The sequence below is a fragment of the Theobroma cacao genome, chromosome 6 (genome assembly GCF_053813885.1).
Source record: "Theobroma cacao isolate CCN51 chromosome 6, ASM5381388v1, whole genome shotgun sequence".
Taxonomy (NCBI): domain Eukaryota; kingdom Viridiplantae; phylum Streptophyta; class Magnoliopsida; order Malvales; family Malvaceae; genus Theobroma; species Theobroma cacao.
The window spans coordinates 20,203,457-20,221,885 of NC_142644.1; the positions used below are offsets into that span (position 1 = coordinate 20,203,457).

The 18,429-nt window shown below is 34.7% G+C and overlaps 1 protein-coding gene and 1 non-coding gene across 2 annotated transcripts; both read left to right on the forward strand.

Moving 5' to 3' along the window:
• Nucleotides 1-11,703: 11,703 nt before the first annotated feature.
• LOC148762145 (small nucleolar RNA R71) lies at nucleotides 11,704-11,810 on the forward strand. The gene has a single exon (XR_016027302.1). It is a non-coding gene; the product is annotated as a small nucleolar RNA R71 (small nucleolar RNA).
• Nucleotides 11,811-15,726: 3,916 nt separating this feature from the next.
• Nucleotides 15,727-17,482, forward strand: LOC18595829 (2-oxoglutarate (2OG) and Fe(II)-dependent oxygenase superfamily protein). Its single transcript, XM_018123053.2, has 3 exons — nucleotides 15,727-16,140; nucleotides 16,248-16,572; nucleotides 17,024-17,482. The coding sequence occupies exons 1-3, from the start codon at nucleotides 15,767-15,769 to the stop codon at nucleotides 17,264-17,266; spliced, it is 942 nt and encodes a 313-aa protein (XP_017978542.1). The 5' UTR covers nucleotides 15,727-15,766; the 3' UTR covers nucleotides 17,267-17,482.
• The last annotated feature ends 947 nt before the right edge of the window (nucleotides 17,483-18,429 follow it).

Consider the following 18,429-nt stretch of genomic DNA (forward strand, 5'->3'; position numbering starts at 1 on the left):
GTGAAAGAATACAAGAGTTCTAGTCAAAAGGGCACAAGGGTATGAAAATTAAAGCTATAGAGAGAAAATTATGCAAGCTCCATATCAAGCTTCCATGGAGGTTTTAAAGAAACATGAAAGGGAAGAAGGAAGAAGAAGACAAGCTGCTGGAAAATGGGAGAAGCAGCTGCTGGAAGAAGGATATTTATAGGCCAAACTTATCCATTCCCTTAAATTAAGAAAATGCCCTTGACTAGTTAGCTTGTTCTCATGCAACCCTTTGAGCAATCGTTTTTTACTCTTTTAATACTGAGACCAAGTCCATAATGGTCTAAACATGTTCAAGTTTGCAAAACTTTTAAAAGTTTTGACTCGGGTGCAAAATGACCATTTTGCCTCTATTGTGAAAATTATTGTCATTTCTAGTTTTCTTCGTGTTTTCATCATTACACGTCATTTATATAGTCTTATGCCTATTTAGACCTTAAAATATCATAAAACTTTCTTTTGGGAGCTTATTAGAGGAAATAACGAAACTACCCTTGGCTCGTATTATTACATTTGTGCTTAGTTACAAGCCTTTAAAGGTTGGGGTCTCACATACATCCACTACCTTGATTATCCAACCAAGGATTTTTCAATCAATCCTCTAAGAAATGGTGAAATTAACAAGCTTTCACCAAGCTTTACAATGGCTTTTACCAAGCTTAGCCAAAACCTTTCACAATAGTTTTTTCCAAGCTCAACTATAACCCAACACTTAACTTTTCAAGGCTACGTTAGAACCTTGACCTAAACAAGCAATCCTAACTTGATTGAACCCCTTAGAGTGACCCTTTCACTCTAAGAACATAAAAAGAAATGAAATAGAAGTGTACCTATGATCACAAAGTTAATATAAATGGTACAAGTTGGAGTGCAAAACACAATTACAAGGATGGGCATTGAGTGTAGTAAAGTGCAGAGAGATTTTTATTGGTTTTTGAGCTCTTTTTTCCTTGGAAGCATTCCTTTTTTTATTTTTAGCCGTTGAAACCCTCTTTTATACTTGGAGAAACAACTCTGATGGTAGTTTTACAGTTTTCTGGCCGTTGAAAATAGTTGGGAGTTTATTCTAACCGTTAATCTGTCTTTTAGTACAGGCTTCAAAATTTTTGGCAAAATGCTCTTAGTCGACTAACTGATATCTTAGTCGACTAAGTCATCTCTGCCTTCTGTTCCTAGTTATGGCAGTTCTAGCAGTGTACACTTAGTCGACTAACTCATTCCTTGGTCGACTAAGTTGGTTCTGCTTCTCAACACTCTTCAGCCTGCCAACTTTTGATTTAAATCTTCTCTGACTAACTCTTCATTAACCAACTAAGGGGCTTTAGTCTTGTCGATCAATTGTGACTTCCTTATTCCTATGTTCTTTCATATGTGCATTTGAATGATTGATTACATATTTGCATACAATTTTTGTCTTGCACACTCAATTAGAAATATTAGACACAAATGAATGGGAATGTTTTATTATCATCAAAAACTAATGAAGCCAACAATCTCTCCCTTTTTGATGATGACAAAACATTCCTTGGTTAACAACACAGTGTCTTTTTATTCTTTTTAATCCTGCAGAAAATGGGGATTGCTCCCCCTAAATGTGTGCTCCCCCTTAGTGTGTGCATATTTTTCTTATTCATTCCAGCAAACTTTATTCATGTCATATAGAAAATGACATTATTCATTCAGAGTATATATATATGCAAAAATATAAGGTGATTTACAACAGGTGAATGTTGACAAATTTTCATCTTTATTTCACCAGTGTCTATTAACAATATATTGTTACCAGATTCTATCTTTCCATTAATTATTCATCAAATATATACTCAGCATCTATATGTATTCACAAACACAATCCATTCATAATGTCATTATGAAAATCAAGCATCAAGCATTCTATCCCAATATCAGTATAACACCATATTTTTATCAGCAGCAGTTAAAATGCTATAGATAGTAAGACATCATCAGATATTTAATTATCAACAACCAAGTAACATAAGTATATTAGCATCCCATTTTGCACACAAAAGCATAAACAACAAGGTTAAATTTAAGTGTTCAGTTGCCAACATGGCACAACCAATAGATTACCACAAAATAACAGTTAACAGTTAATGTTCTGAAACTACCCCTAGACAGTTTCTGCTTCCTATCTCCCCTAAGGTCCTTGCTATACTTAATCTTCTCCCTTTTTTTGTCATCATCAACTTCTAATCACTTTTTGAAGAGGATGAGGGAGAGGACTCATCATCAGTGTAGTATTTGACATTGAGGGGTTAAGGAGAGGATTCTGGTTGAGGAGAGGGTCGAGGTGGTGATATTTCAGGAGATTGTTCAGGGGATGAAATCTCAAGAGGGTCTTAAGAATAGCAGATTGGTGCTGGCTTGGCCTTCTCAGCCAATCTAGATGATTTCCTCCTTTTCATGAATTTTGTTTTAGTTGCCATTATTTTCTTGCCCATGCCAGGTGGTTTGGATTTGACTTAAGAAGCAATAGTGGGCCTTGCTTTTTTTTTCCTAGTTTCGCTTCTGCAATAAGAGCTGATGCAGATGTTGCTTGTTGAGCTTTGGCCTTAGCAACCTCTTTTTCAGCTTACTTCTCTTGAATCATTTGATGGAAAAGTGCCATGACTGAAACCTCTTCAGAATGTGGAGGAGATGGTTGAGATTAAGGTTTAGTGGGAGGATTTTCATTGAGTGATCCAAGCACCTCAGTTCCTTGTACTGATTCTTCTTTGTCCTAAAGCTCAAGTGAGGGGGATTTTCTCGGTTATTCCACCTTAAGTTCATGACCTTCAGCTTGCACCTCAGTTTTCTGTCTTGTTGAAGCTAAGCTAGGAGTTATAGAGCTGTCTGCAGCAACTAGTTCGGATGGCATTTTTTCTTTTCCTTTCATTTTGCTTTCCATATCTGTTAATCTTTCTTTAATTTTCTAAATTCTTGCTCCTTGATCTGTGAGCTTCCCACCAATTCTCATTAGCAGATTGAAAATTACTTCATTTGAGAATTAAGATGGTGCTGCCTCTGGTTGAGTAGGTAAGGAGGATTTTTTTCCTAGACCAGCCTTGGGAGTTTTAATGTATCCTTCTCCATCGAGTTTGTACCCCATTTTAGGCAAGCTTCCTAGATAAATGGCTTGGTTTCTAGCTTTAACCTTGTCTGCCTCATATCTTGAACTCCAAATTCTTTTTTTTTTATACTAGAAAAGTGATGATATTTCCATAAGGCAAGTTTATCTTTTCTAGTCTGCATGCTCCCTCATTCTTTCAATCATAAACCTTCACAGATTAAGTGCAACACCACTAAAAGCATGTTCCATTAGCCATAAATCTTTGAGGCTAATGTAGCTTAAGCTTCCACTCTTGCCATGAATATTGGCGACAATAAAGTAATGCAGAATCCTTGTTTGAGGACTTGTGATCAACCTTGCATTGCTCTTGGAGGAATATTTTTCTTTCTTCTTTGTGATCACTTCCCACAGGGATGAGGGGTCATACTTTTCAGGGAATTCAAATTCTCCCTCATTACATTTTATCTTAAGAAGTTCCCCTAAGTCTGCAACAGTGACAGTAAATTCCTTCCTATTCAAAAACACATTCAGACCCTCATCAGAATAATCATCTGGTTCCTCCAATTCATCCTTGTCAACAACAATACTCAAATAAAATTCCTTAACTAAACTAGCACTATATGATCGATTTTTAAATGTGCTGAACTCTTTCAATTTTAGCTCTTCAAAATAGTCTGATAGACTGTCAGAATTTTAGGCATTTCACTAAAGATTTCCCAATCAATATATTTTCCACAAGTGATGGGTGCATTCTTTATTTTCCTAAATCTCTCTTCATGTATTTTATTTCTGAATTTAGAAGATGAAGAAAAACCTTTCTTGTGCAATTTGCTATTTTCTTTCTTTTTTTCAAATTTGTGGCTCTTCGATTTTCTAGATTCTTTACTTACAGATCCCAACTCAATCCTTTTCTTTTTCTTTAGTATTTCAGCTTGTAGATTTTCTTCCATCGGTCGTTTGCCTTTATTCTTTTGCAAAAGTTCTTGAGATTTTCCTGACTTCACCATTTGGTTTGGATGATTTTGGATTCAAAGTTTCGAATAGTTGAGAGGTCAGAGTTTTAGTTTTAGGCTTCGGTTTCAGCAGAGAGAGAGTGTAAAGAAAATGGGTCGAGAGTAGTTTAATCCTAAAAGAAAAATTGTCTAACTCCCCCTATTTAAGTGCAATTTGTAACTCCCCCTTCAAAATTCAAAAATTGCCTCATAAATTTATTTTTGGTTTGGGCGGTTTTTCCTCTCTATTTTATTTCCCGGTAGACAGTTTCTTCTTCTTATTTTATTCCTTCTACTTTTATCTTAACTGAATCTTATTATTTAATGAAACAAAATGCTCTTAGTTGACTAAGATTTTTTTTAGTCGACTAAGTACCTTCTATTTTATGTGTATGAGTAAAAAATTTTTCTTACAACTCGTGCATATTAATCATTCCTAAATTCCTTCTAATCTCACAAAATCTATCTTCATTTAGAGGTTTGGTAAAGATGTCAGCTAATTGATGCAAAGTATTCACAAACTCAATTTTAACTTCTCCCTTCACTACATGGTCTCTAACAAAATGGTGCCTAATTTCAATGTGTTTAGTCCTAGAATGTTGCACAGGATTTTTTGATATATTGATTGCACTTGTATTATCACAATATATTGGTACATTATGTATTGTTATTCCATAGTCCTTTCATTATTGTTTAATCCACAAAATTTATGCACAGCAGCTACCTAGATAAGCATATTCTGCTTCAGCTGTGGATAGAGCAACTGAATTCTGTTTCTTACTTGACGAGGATACTAGCATACTTCCTAGAAATTGGCATGTATCGCTATTACTTTTTTCTATCAGTTTTGCTTCCTACAAAGTCTGCATCTGAATAGCCTACAAGATTAAATAATGATTCTCTAGAGTACCATATTCCTAATGTTTGTGTTTCTAAGAGGTATCTAAAAATTCTCTTAACAGTAGTTAAGTGTGATTATTTAGGTTGTGACTAAAATCTAGCACACAAACACGCACTAAACTGAATATCTGGTCTACTTGCTGTTAAGTAAAGTAATGATCCGATCATACCTTTATAGAGCTTTTGATCAACATGCTTTCCTTTTTCATCTAAATCAAATCTGGTGGATGGACTCATTGGTGTACAAGTTGATTTTAGCTTTAGCATATCAAACCTGTTGAGCATGTCTTGAATGTTTCTTTCTTGGTTGATGAAGATTCTTTTCTCACTTTGTTTGATTTGAAGCCCAAGAAAATACTTCAACTCTCCCATCATGCTCATCTCAAATTCACCCTGCATCTCTTCAGCAAAATTCTTACATAAAGCCTCGTTAGTTGTACCAAATACAATGTCATTTACATAAATTTGAACAACAATTAAATCCTTTAAGTATCTTTTAATAAACAATGTAGTATCAATGCTGCCTCTAACATATCCTTTTTCAATCAAAAATTTTGAAAGCCTCTCATACCAAGGTCTAAGAGCTTGTTTCAATCCATACAAGGCTTTATGAAGTTTGAAAACATGATCTGGTTTTTCAAAGTCTTCAAATCCTGGTGGCTGTTCAACATACATTTCCTCTTGAATGAATCCATTTAAAAATGCACTCTTTACATCCATTTGGTACAATTTAAAATTCATAAAGCATGCAAAAGCAAGCAACAACCTTATGGCTTCAATCTTAGCAACCGGTGCTAAAGTTTCATCATAGTCAATTCCTTCCTCTTAGTTGTATCCTGGGGCTACTAACCTAGCTTTATTTCTAACTATATTTCCTTGCTCATCTACCTTGTTTCTAAACACCCATTTTGTTCCAATAATAGGGTTGTTTAAAGGCCTAGAGACTAATGACCACACATGGTTTCTTTTGAATTGATCAAGTTCCTCTTGCATGGCCAATATCCAGCTTTCCTCTTTTTCTGCTTCCTCAAATGTCTTAGGCTCAATTTGAGATATGAAAGCTAAAAACTCACAAGTCTCTCTTGTTGCTCTCTTAGTTTTAACTCCTTGAGAAATGTCACCTTTGATTTGTTCTTGTGGATGGTCTTTTGCATATCTCCAACTCCTTGGAAGATCACTATGCTGAATTTCTGTTCTTTGCAAATTTTCTACAAGTGCAGTTTCATTTTCTCTTCTAGGTGAGCTTTCTTCATCATTTTATTGTTCTCTAAGCTCATTTCTTCCATTTGCTTTTCTAGCATTTCTACATCATCATCATCAACATGAATTTTCTTTTGTAAGGCATTCGACTCATCAAAAATTACATGGATTGATTCTTTAATAGTTAAAGTTATTTTGTTGAAAACTCTATAGGCCTTTGAGTTTAATGCATATCCTAAAAATATTGCCTCATCACTATTTGCATCAAACTTTCCTAAGGCTTGTTTTCCATTATTTAACACAAAACATTTACAACCAAAACTCCTAAGGTGTGAAATATTTGGTTTCCTACCTTTGTAAAGTTCATATGGAGTCTTTGATATCATGGCTCTAATTGAAACCCTATTAAGTATATATGCTATTGTGCTCATTGCCTTAGCCTAAAAATATTTTGGTAGGTTATTCAACATAGCATAGTTCTAGCCATTTCTTTTAAGGTTTGGTTTTTTCTCTCTACAACTCCATTTTGCTAGGGTGTTCTAGGTGCAGAAAAATTATGATCCAACCCTTTTCATTGCAAAATTTCTCAAATTCATCACTTTCAAATTCTCCTCCATGATCACTCCTAATACTAACATGGTTAGTCCTTTCTCATTCTCAAATTTCCTACAATGACTTATAAATGTTGGTAGAGCATCATTCTTATCAGCAAGAAAATAAACCCAAGTATACCTAGAGTAGTCATCAACTATTACAAAGCCATAAGATTTTCCTCCTAGACTAGTTGTACTTATTGGACCAAATAGGTCAATGTGTAGCAATTCAAGAGGCCTAGATGTGGATACAATCTTCTTACATCTGACATATTTTAATATTTTCAAATTTTACATCTGACAGTCCAACAACTAGATTTTTCTTAATTAATTTTGACACAATGTGCATGCTCACATGTCCTAGTCTTCTATGCCATAGCCAGCTATCATTTTCAGTATTTGCTACTAAACACATTTCACAATTTATTTCAAGATCTTCAAGAAATACAACATACATATTCTTTATTCTTTTTCCTATAAATGAAACTTTATTTGTGCTCATATCTATCACTTTACACATATTTGAATCAAAGCATACTTTAAATCCTTTATCACATAATTGACTAATACTCAATAAATTATGTTTCAAGCCTTTGACCAATAACACATGACTGATTTGAGTTTGGGAGTTCTTACCAACCGTTCCTATACCCTATATTCTACATTTTGAATCATCACCAAAGGATACGGTATCTCCCTTTCTTTTGTCCAGCTGAGCAAATAACATTTCATCTCTTGTCATGTGTCATGAGCAATCATTGTCCTTATACCAAGGCTGCTTCTTCTTGAGTTGAGCTCTTGAACATGTCTCCTTTAAGTGCAGCTCAACCTACAAAATGGAATTTTAGTTTTTCTTTATAAGTACCCATACCTTGATGGGTCCTTGATTGGTAGTAGCAACATAGGATCCTTTTAGAACCCATATTTTTCTTATTTTTTGCATATTTCTTTTTCTATTGCAATAATAAGATAAATGGCCAATTTTATTGCAAATATAACACCTAGATGATGCATTAGCAGAATTTTTCTTGTAGTATGCATTTCTTTTTGAAGTTTCATTTTTTAAACTTTTAAGAGTTGTGTTTTTATCAAATGTTTTTTGCAAAGCTTCAGACTTATTGTCCAGCTCTAATTTTAAAACTTCAAAATCTATTGTTGAGTGTTCGAACTCAATTTGCAAAAAATCTCTTTGCTCAAAAATAGAATTGAACTCTTCTCTTATCTTTCTCAAATCATTTTCAAGAGATGCAATCTTTTTCTTTAAAGTCTTGTATTTTGAAAAGAGTTTTTCAAATACATCATAAAGGCACTCATACTCATCTTGTAAATCATCAATAGAAATATCATAGGGGGATGAGGATACCTCGGTTTCATCATCTTGTGCCATCAAACACAGATTTGCTCTTTCTTCAGCTTTTTCTTCCTCACATTCATAACTTGATGTGTCATTGTCTGACCAAGCAACTGCGACCATTGCCTTATTTGATTTTTAGTTTTTCTTTGGAGTTTCATTTTTTCACAATGGGCATTCAAACTTAAAATGTCTAGGCTTCTTGCATTCAAAGCAGGTTAGCTCGTCCTTTTGTTGGAGTCATCTTTGTTTCTAGTTCTCCATGAAGAACCTTGATATTTTCTAAACCCTCTTCTAGCCAATCTCCGGTTTCTTTTCCCCATAAGCTTTCTGAATTTCCTTGCAACCCGTGCCAACTTTTCATCATCATCATAGGATAGCTTTTCTAGCTCTTTTTCAAGAATGCTGGCTTTTAGTGCAATGCTAATTTTCCTTTCTTTTGCTTCCCTCCTATCTTTTTCCTCCTCTTCCTTGAGTTCTAGCTCATAAGTAAGGAAAGAACTGCAAATCTTATGTAGAGTAATAACATTCAGGTCCTTGGCTTGTCGGATGGCTGTAACTTTAGGCTTTCGATTTTTAGGTAGGCTTTTGAGAAGTCTTTTTACAATCTCATGCTCGAGAATTGGTTTGCCTAATTGACTAAGTTTGTTTGTGATGTTTGTGAATCTATCTAACATGTTGGTGATATCTTCACCCGACTCCATCTTAAACATTTCATAATTATGGGTCAAGAGGGCCATCTTGGACTCCTTGACTTGAGAAGTCCCTTCATGGATAATCCTAAGCTTATCCCACACTTGTTTAGCTGTTGTACAACTTGATACTTTGTTGAATTTGGTGGGAGTCAAGGCACAATGCAATGTATTGATAACCTTAAAATTTGTTTAAACTCTCTTAGTTTCAGCCTCAGTCCATCCAGACCTTGGTTTTGGGATCATCTCATTTCTCACTACATTTAGAGTTGAGGGAATGTATGGTCCATCAGTTATAACATCCCACATCTGATAATCAATTGCTCTAATGTATATAGACATCTTAGTGCTCCAATAAGGATAGTTAAAGCCATCAAACAGAGGTGGTCTGTTTGCGGATTGTCCCTCAGCAACTATGGATTTTTGGAAAGCCATTTGGATCCTCCCAAAGGGTGTTAGGCCTTAAGAATAGGGAACTTGCTCTGATACCACTTGTTGGTCTCAAATAAATATGCTAGAGGGGGTGAATAGCACTTTTTGGCTCTTGACAAGATGAGGAGCTAATTTAAAAGGCAATGAAAATAAAAAGAGAGTAGACAATGCGTAAGAATTTAGAGTGGTTTGGTCCAAGACCTACATCCACTACCTTGATCATCCAACCAAGGATTTTCTAATCAATCCACTAAGAACCGATGAAATTAACAAGCTTTCACCAAGCTTTACAATGGCTTTTACCAGGCTTGGCCAAAACCTTTCACAATAGTTTTTCCCGAGCTCAACTATAACCCAACAGTTAACTTTTCAAGGTTAAGTTAGAACCTTTACCTAAATAAGCAATCCTAGCTTGATTGAACCCCTTAGAGTGACCTTTTCACTCTAAGAACATAAAGAGAAATGATATAGAAGTGTATCTATGATCACAAAGTTGATATAAGTGGTACAAGTTGGAGTGCAAAACATAATTAGCAGGATGGGCATTGAGTGCAGTAAAGTGTAGAGAGATTTTTGCTGGTTTTGAGCTCTTTTTTGCTTGGAAGCCTTCTTTTTTTTCTTTAGCTATTGGAACCCTCTTTTATACTTGGAGAAACAACTATGATGGCAGTTTGACAGTTTTCTAGCCGTTGGAAATAGTTGGGAGTTGGTTCTAGCCGTTAATCTGTCTTTTAGTGCAAACTTCAAAATTTCTGACAAAATGCTCTTAGTCCACTAACTAATATCTTAGTCTACTAAGTCGTCTCTATCTTCTGTTCCCAGTTTCTGGTAGTTCTAGCAGTGTGCACTTAGTCGACTAACTCATTCCTTGGTCGACTAAGTTGGTTCTGCTTCTCAACACTTTTCAGCCTGCCAACTTTTGATTTAAATCTTAGCTGACTAACTCTTCATTAACCGACTAAGGGGCTTCAGTCTTGTTGATAAATTGTGACTTCCTTATTCCTATGCTCTTTGACATGTGCATTTGAATGATTGATTACATATTTGCATACAATTTTTGTTCTGCACACTCAATTAGAAATATTAAACACAAATGAATGAGAATGTTTGATTATCATCAAAAACTAATGGAGCCAACAACACATCCTTTGTAATCCCAACAAAATACCTTATTGTTCATTATGCTAATTGTAAGGTAACTATAGTAGGCTGAATCTCCTTAAATCCAAGTTTCCTGGTAATAGATAAAGGAATTATTGAAACACTAGCACCCAAATCACATAAAGCTTTAGAAATTTTAAAACTGCCAATAGTGCAAGAAATAGAAAAACTCCCTAGATCCTTAAGCTTTGGTGGAAGCTTATAATGGATTATAGCACTGCGCTCTTCAGTAAGTACAACTGTTTTAAAATCTTCCAATTTCCTCTTCTTATTTAAGATGTGTTTCAAAAACTTCTCATAGATTGGCATGCTTTCCAAAGCTTCCACAAAAGGAATATTGATGTGAAGCTTTTTAAATACTTCTAAGAACTTCTGGAATTGATGATCAAGCATTTGTTTCTAAAAGCATTGAGGAAAAGGTGGTGGTGGTGGGTTTGCCTTTATATCCTTCACTTAAACTGGCTTGTTAGCATTGTCGACCACTGTCTCATTCTCAATAGGTTTATCTTGAGCTTCAGCTTGCTTGCTACTACTTCCTACCTCTTTTTCATTCCTAAGGGTGATTGCATTGCAATGTTCCTTACCTTCTCTCCTAGGATTAGCTTCCGTGGCACTAGGTAAGGTACCTTAAGGCCATTGTTGATGGTGTTGGCTTGTTACCTAACTTGAGTCTTTAGATTTCTCAATGAGGTTGCCTGACTATGAATGAGAGCTTCATTCTTAGCCATATACTGCATAAGCAATTCTTCCATCATTGGCTTTTTCTCTAGCATATGAGCTTTAGCTTGAGGTGAAAAACTAGGGAGAAAATTTTGCTTTGGAGCTAAAGTAGATCCCTAATTATCATTCAAGAAAAATTCGTATGATTCTTCTAACCAAGGTTATAGGTGTTGGAATATAGGCCGTTTTGTAGCTTATTGAAATTCCTAACAAACTGAATTGAATTGTAACTAACCTTATAGTGATCATTAGGATGTCCTTTTGTATAATAGTCACAAGTAACAAATGGGCTCTAAATAGAATGAACCCCATTGAATCAAACTTCTTAGTCAATGCTGCTACTTGTGCAGTTAATGCATTGATAACATCCAACTCATGAACACCAATTACTAGAATTGCTCTTGTAGATAAACACTGATAATTATTATATGCCATTTCTTCCAACTAATCATAAGCCTCATCCATAGACTTAGCCATAAAAGCTCCTCTGGCGGCTATATCAATAGTAGTCCAAATATGACCATTCAAACCATTATAAAATGTTTGTACATGAAGCCACTTTGGTAGACCATGATGAGGACAACGCCAAAGCAAATCCTTGTATCTTTCCTAGGCCTCATACACCAATTCAAAGTTAAGTTGCATGAAAGAAGTAATATCATTCCTCATCTTCCTTGTTTTGGCCGGAGGAAAAAACCTGGCTAAGAACTTCTAAGCAAGATCATCCTAAGTAGTAATGGAGTTTGTGGGAAGTGATTTCAACCAAATCATTGCCTTGTTCTGCAATGAAAAAAGGAAGAGTCTTAGTCTAAAAGCATCATCAGTAACTCCATTATGCTAGAAAGTGTCACAAATCTCAAAAAATTTTGAGATATGAGCATTAGGATCATCATTAGGTAGACCTCCAAATGGGATTGAAGTCTAGATCATTTGGATGATTGTTGACTTTATCTCAAAGTCATTTGCTTGAATAGTTAGCCTTTGAATGCTCAAATGAAAACCTTGCACCAACGGGACACTATTATCTTCCACTAATAGCCCTTGAATTTGTTGCTTCCTTTGTTGTTTAGCCATTGTTTCTACGTGAGTTGTATTTTGTAAATTTTCTCTCCGAAGCCTACCAAAAGTTTTCTCAATTTTTGAATCAAAATGTACAATCTCTAAACTTCTTACTCTTCATATATAATGACTAAAAGTACCTAAAATAAATAAAAACAAAGACTGAAGACTAGTTTGCTTGGTATTAATATTAGCAAAAAGTCGAAAAAATAATTCCTTGGCAATAGTGCCAAAAAACTTATTGTTAAATTTCTCCACTCAAGTGTATGTATCCTAATAAGTAATATGGAGGTAAATAGAGTATCGAATCCCACATGGAATTGCACCAATTTAAGATAAGTACTAAAATTATGGAAAACTAATTTTATCCAAGTAATCAAAAATAAAAGATTAATTAAAAGCACAATTAAACTAACAAACAAAAACTAATAGTTGTAAGACAAAATTTACTAAAAAAAAATTGATTAAAAGCCTAGGATTATGATATCCCTCAGCACTTCATTTAAACCCTCTTTTCTCTCTCTAAACTTCCTTCAATGGATTGAGTTGCTTACCTAGAATCCTATATTATTTATAAGTCTCTGTCAAGTTGCTTATAAAAATATCTCTCTCAATTAATTTACTATATGTCTATGTAAATTTAATTGAAGATAGATTTATTAAGTTTGTGCTCTAATGTTGGCTACATGTGACACATAGGTATATGTCTATCCTATATGCAAATCAAATCACCTAATCAATTAAGTAACTATGAACACATGCTATTCCATTCATGGTCTAATCTAAACTCCCTTCGTCAAGGTATATTTAGATATCCAAATCCATTTAACTGGTAATCAAGCAATTCAAAGCATTAAACACAAAATTGGAATAAAAAACTCATATTCCATAGAAAATAAGCTAAAGGGAGATTAAAAAAATCCAAATTACATGTTGAGTTCAATCATAATCCTAGTAAAAGTAAATTAGTTCATAATATTTACTAAAAACATCATCCAAAGAAAATTAACCATTAATCCAAGTTAAAGGAGTAAGAGAAAAACAAAAATAGGGAGAAAAACTATGAATTGAAGCTTTTGAATCTCAAATCTTCTTTAAATTCTCTTGCTTTCTTGCTTTGTTTCTGGCTTCATTTCCTCAGAATAGCTGCTTTTTATCTCCTTTTGAAAACCTTTGAAAAAGGTCCTTTTTATACTTCTCAAAAAACCCTAGAATTAAAATCTTGTAAGTGCAGAATTTTAGAGACACGACAAGTGCTGCGACCTTCTCCCTTGGTCGCCGCAGTGCCTTACTCTCTGGTGAGTGTATGGAGCATCAATCTTCACCAGCGCTAATGAGAGTATGGAGCATCAATCTTCACTAGCACCGCAGCCTTGCTTCACCAACGCCACGGTGCTCCTTTCTCTAGTTCATGTATGCGATCTTGGCATTCAAGGGCATTAGGGCCTTCTCTCCCCAAGGCCATGGCCTTCATTTCCACATGTTGCCTTATGTACAAATTACAATAGTCCCGCCTCTTCGAACACGATTTTCACCTCAATCTAATCTGAATTGGGCAAAGTCGTAAACATAAAAGTTGTGTCCCTATCTCTTAACTTTTCAATGGCTTAAAAATCACATCAATTGCACTTTTGTAGCAAAAGTGATGCTCGAAATACTGTATCATGTACAAATGAAACTATAACCATACTTGCATGGATTATCAACAAATAAGGCTTTTTCATAAAATTTCTTACAAAAGCAATAAAAGAGATCAACAATAATTGAACTTAAAGTAATTTAAAGCAATTTATAAAAAATTAAACTAAAATAACTTAAACTAAAATGCTCAATATGCATTGACTTTAATTAAGAAAAACAAATAAAATACTCAATTCTAAATCTAAAATTTCAAAAACTTAACTATTTAAAATTTTAAAATATAACAAAATAACTGTATATAATAGAGTTATCTCTATTATAATAGGCAATGGACCAAGTAGATGGAACAACAAGAGTGGGTGCTGGATTTATCATAAGAAGGTCGAATGGTGGATTTCTTTGTGCTGCTGGAAGGAAAATGCAGTGTTGTGCAAGTGTGGAGGAAGCTGAGTTAAGGGCTTTGGTTTGGGCTTTAATATACTGTGATAAAGAACATATTTTGCTTACTAATATTTATCTGGATAATCAGGTAATTACAGGATGGATAAATAAAAAGCAAAATACTGGAGCTTTGGGTCACTTAATTGAAGAGTGTGCATTATTTATGGAGAGGATAAACTGTCAAGCCATTGATTTCTGCCCAAGAGAGACCAATCGGACAGCACATTCGATTGCCCAAACAGCTAAAAGAATGGTGGATGAGATGATAGAATGGAAAGATTTATCAGAATTACTAGTGTTAATCCAGAAAGTTGTTGATAATGATAGAAACATGTTCCTAAGTCATGAGGGGTAAATTGAATTTGTATAAGAAATTGTAATATTCCATGGTAGATGAATACTCTTTTTTCCTTATCATAGGTTTGTCCCACAGGGTTTACTATGATAAGGTTTTTAATGAGGCTCAACTCCATGGCATAAGAAAAATTAGGGTTGAGATGTTTATCTTTGTCTAATATTGATTATCTCACTGTATATGACAATTGTGGAATTAATGAAATGTATTTTCTGTCCAAAAAAACAATAGAGTTATCTCCTAATTATACGTTGGCCGTGCTCTCCACCAGCGAGCTTTTGTTCTGGTTTTGTTAATTCTTTAATGTTCATCGTCTTGCTCCCTGTCACATGGACACATCCACGCGTCCTTCTTGATGCTGCTGACAGCGGCAACGGCCTCCAGCATGCGTTTTGATTTGGGTTCTGCTTCTTGTTATTGTGGACTATGTTTTTGGTGCTCTCAAACTGCCAGCTATTTCTCTTGTATTTTCTTTCTCTCTAAGGGCTGATGCCCCTGTAACTGACAATTACCACCAAAGAAATTTCTTGATTGGCTGAGGAAAAAATAGTTCTAACACTCTAAGCATATGACTTCACAGGACAGGGCTAGATAAGATTTAAATTAGGTTTGAATGTTCTTCAAGAAAAATGATCAGACAAAAATTAGTTTGTAAATAAAATATTGTCTATATATAAAATTTAATTATAATTATTCATTAAACGGTGACAACTTTATCATAGTTTTTAATGAAATGCCTAATTAATAAAGTAATAAAGTCAATTTTTAAAAAAATAAAGTAACAAAGTCTATTCAAATTTTTTGTAAACTTGATTTATCTAAATAAACCTTTGTTTTTCAAAAAAATAAATAAAATCTAATCGAATCTTTCAATTTATTAGTTTTGAATTTTTTTTATATTGGTTTTTCGTTAGTCTTTTTTTAATAGGAAACCTCACGAACTAAGTATTGAATATTACCTAAATCTTACCTTTCCTTCACGTAAACCTCTTCACAATCAAACGTAATTTTATAATTAACAGTTTTATTTGTCTTTTATTGACACAGAGAATGTATACACATGCGCCTATAAGAAACAAGAACACACAGAAATCTTAATCTTGCCCGGTAGGAAGAAGAAGAAGAAGGCATCATGGGTTCTGAATCATCGCCCAATGTCCCTTTTCTAGATTTTTCCGATGAAGATTTGAAGCCAGGCACGGACACTTGGTTACTAGCATGCAAAAAGGTTAGACAAGCACTTGAAGAGTATGGTTGTTTCATACTAGAATATAATAAATTCCCACTAGAACTTCACAACCAAGTCTTTGCTGTACTGGAAGAACTGTTTGATCTCCCAACGGAAACAAAAATGAAGAACAGATACGAAAAGCCCTTGAATGGCTACGTCGGACAAATTCCCAAGCTTCCTCTACATGAAAGCATGGGCATCGACAACGCTAACACCCTAGAGGGAACTCGATTCTTCACAAATCTAATGTGGCCTCAAGGAAATGATCGTTTCTGGTATTTGATCAAATCATCAAATTTTCTTTGAGCATACTACAATTTTTTATATTTTTTGTTCCTGAAATTTTGCTCCTTCTTTGCTATGTTCTTCATTGTGAAATCAGTGAATATATTTACAAGTATGCAAAGGTAGCAGCGGAGTTGGATCAAATGGTGACCAGAATGATATTTGAGAGCTATGGCCTGGATAAATACTCTGATGCTTATATTGATACAACCACCTACCTTCTCCGACTCCTGAAGAACCGAGCGCCCCGAGAGAATGAGCCTAACCTAGGCTTTATTACTCATACTGACAAGAGTTTCACGACCATACTTCATCAAAACCAAGTCAATGCTTTAGAGGTCGAAACGAGGGATGGTACGTGGATTGACGTAGACTTCTCATCTCCTTCATCCTTTGTGGTCATCGCCGGTGATGCACTAATGGTGAGCGTTATAGAAAAAACTAAACTAATTCTTCATTAATATTATACTTCAGTGATTAGTTTTTTTTTTTAATTTTAACATAAGGGTATAAATTTCCATTCCTCTTTACTACTTAAAATTCTAGCACAAGAACCTAACAACTTTTAAATTTTTAATGACATAAATTACAACTTAGTAACTAGAGCACGGTGATCTGTTAAAGCAACATCCGCAGGAATAAATGAGAGCCAAAATATATGAAAGGAGTAATTAGTGAATTTCTTTTCACCATAGGTTTAATGGCTATTAGAGGACAGTGGAGAGTGTCTGCTGAAGAAAGTTAAAAGCTGGTGATGGGTTAATTTTCACCCATATTTAGATTTATGGACTGAATTTTTCAAAACGGGTTTGTTGAACTAAAAGCAGTAAGATATATTTGTAATCTTGTCTTTCTTGATTTTGGGTTAATTAGGCATGGAGCAATGATCGGGTACTTTCTCCTAGCCACCGAGTGGTGATGAGAGGGAATATGGACAGGTACTCGCTCGGGCTATTTGCTTTCAACAGTGGAACAATTCAAGTGCCAGAAGAGCTTGTTGACGAGGAACATCCATTAAAATATAAGGCCTTCGAGCATTTAGGGCTTCTGCGCTTCTACCGCACAGACAAGGGTTACAAATCTAAGTGTCCTATCAAAGCCTATTGTGGTGTATGAATCTTTAGTTAACGTATTAAAATTGTAATATAACGTCCCACGTCAATTAATTAAGATATCAGAGTATTTTAAGCATTAAATATTATTAGAGATTTGGTTTTATAGTCAATGTGCTGTACTCTTTCGTCTTAAACTTTAACGCAATGTATAATAGAACTTTGTTATGAATTGCTTTGTATATTAAGTAAACTAGTGTCCAGTGATCTGCTTTTACCATAGCTTCGCCGATATGAATGCTGCAATAACTTTTTATATAAATTTATGTATCGTAATTTTTTAAGTATAATAAGTAAAGTTTGATCTCCATATTTATTTGTGATCATCTCCGAGGCCCTTTCAAGACTGTTAGCAATGGCTAAAGCCTCCAAGGATATTTCGGGCATTGAAATTTGTAGAGGAGGTCCGAATGTGACTCATTCACTCTTTGCGGATGATTGTGTGCTTTTTGGGAAAGTTAAAAGGTCAGAGCTGATGGCTTTAAAAAATATTTTTGAGAGGTATGAATTAGCCTCTAGCCAAACAATTAATTGTGATAAATCAGTGATTTTGTTTAGCAGAAACACTTCTGGAGTGGAAAAGGAGATGGCTTGTCAAATGCTGGGCATCAGAAATGAACAATGGGAAGGTTTTTACCTTGGAATGCCATTAATCAGTGGAGGGTCAAAGAGACAAATATTTAGCTATGTGAAGGAAAGAGTAACGAAAAGAATTTTGAACTGGAAAAATAAATTCCTGTCAACTGCTGGTCAAGAAACGTTGATTAAGGCTGTAGCTCAAGCACTGCCTAACTATGTTAAGAGTTGTTTTAAACTCCCAGAGGCCATTTGCAAAGATATAGATTCTATGATAGCAAGGTTCTGGTGGAATGGAGATGATTCAAAACGCAAGGTTCATTGGAAGAGCTAGAAGTCGTGTACTTCTAAATTCTCTGGAGGTTTGGGATTCAGAGATACTCGTTGCTTTAATTTAGCATTGCTGGCAAAACAAGGGTGGAGATTACAAATGCAGCAGCTGACTCTTGCTTTTAAAATTCTTAAAGCAAGATATTTTCCAAGGGTTAATTTTATGGATGCCCCTGTTGGGACTAATCCCAGTTATCTATGGAGAAGCATCAAAGAAAGTCAGCAAATCCTTAAGAAAGGCTTAGTATGGAGAGTTGGCAA

What these genes read in the sequence shown, in the direction of transcription:
- LOC18595829 (XM_018123053.2), top strand. Translation starts at nt 15,767, where the DNA reads ATGGGTTCTGAATCATCGCCCAATGTCCCTTTTCTAGATTTTTCCGAT. An exon ending in CAAGGAAATGATCGTTTCTG is followed by an intron (nt 16,141 to 16,247) that starts GTATTTGATCAA and finishes TTGTGAAATCAG; the next exon opens with TGAATATATTTACAAGTATG. An exon ending in TCGCCGGTGATGCACTAATG is followed by an intron (nt 16,573 to 17,023) that starts GTGAGCGTTATA and finishes TGGGTTAATTAG; the next exon opens with GCATGGAGCAATGATCGGGT.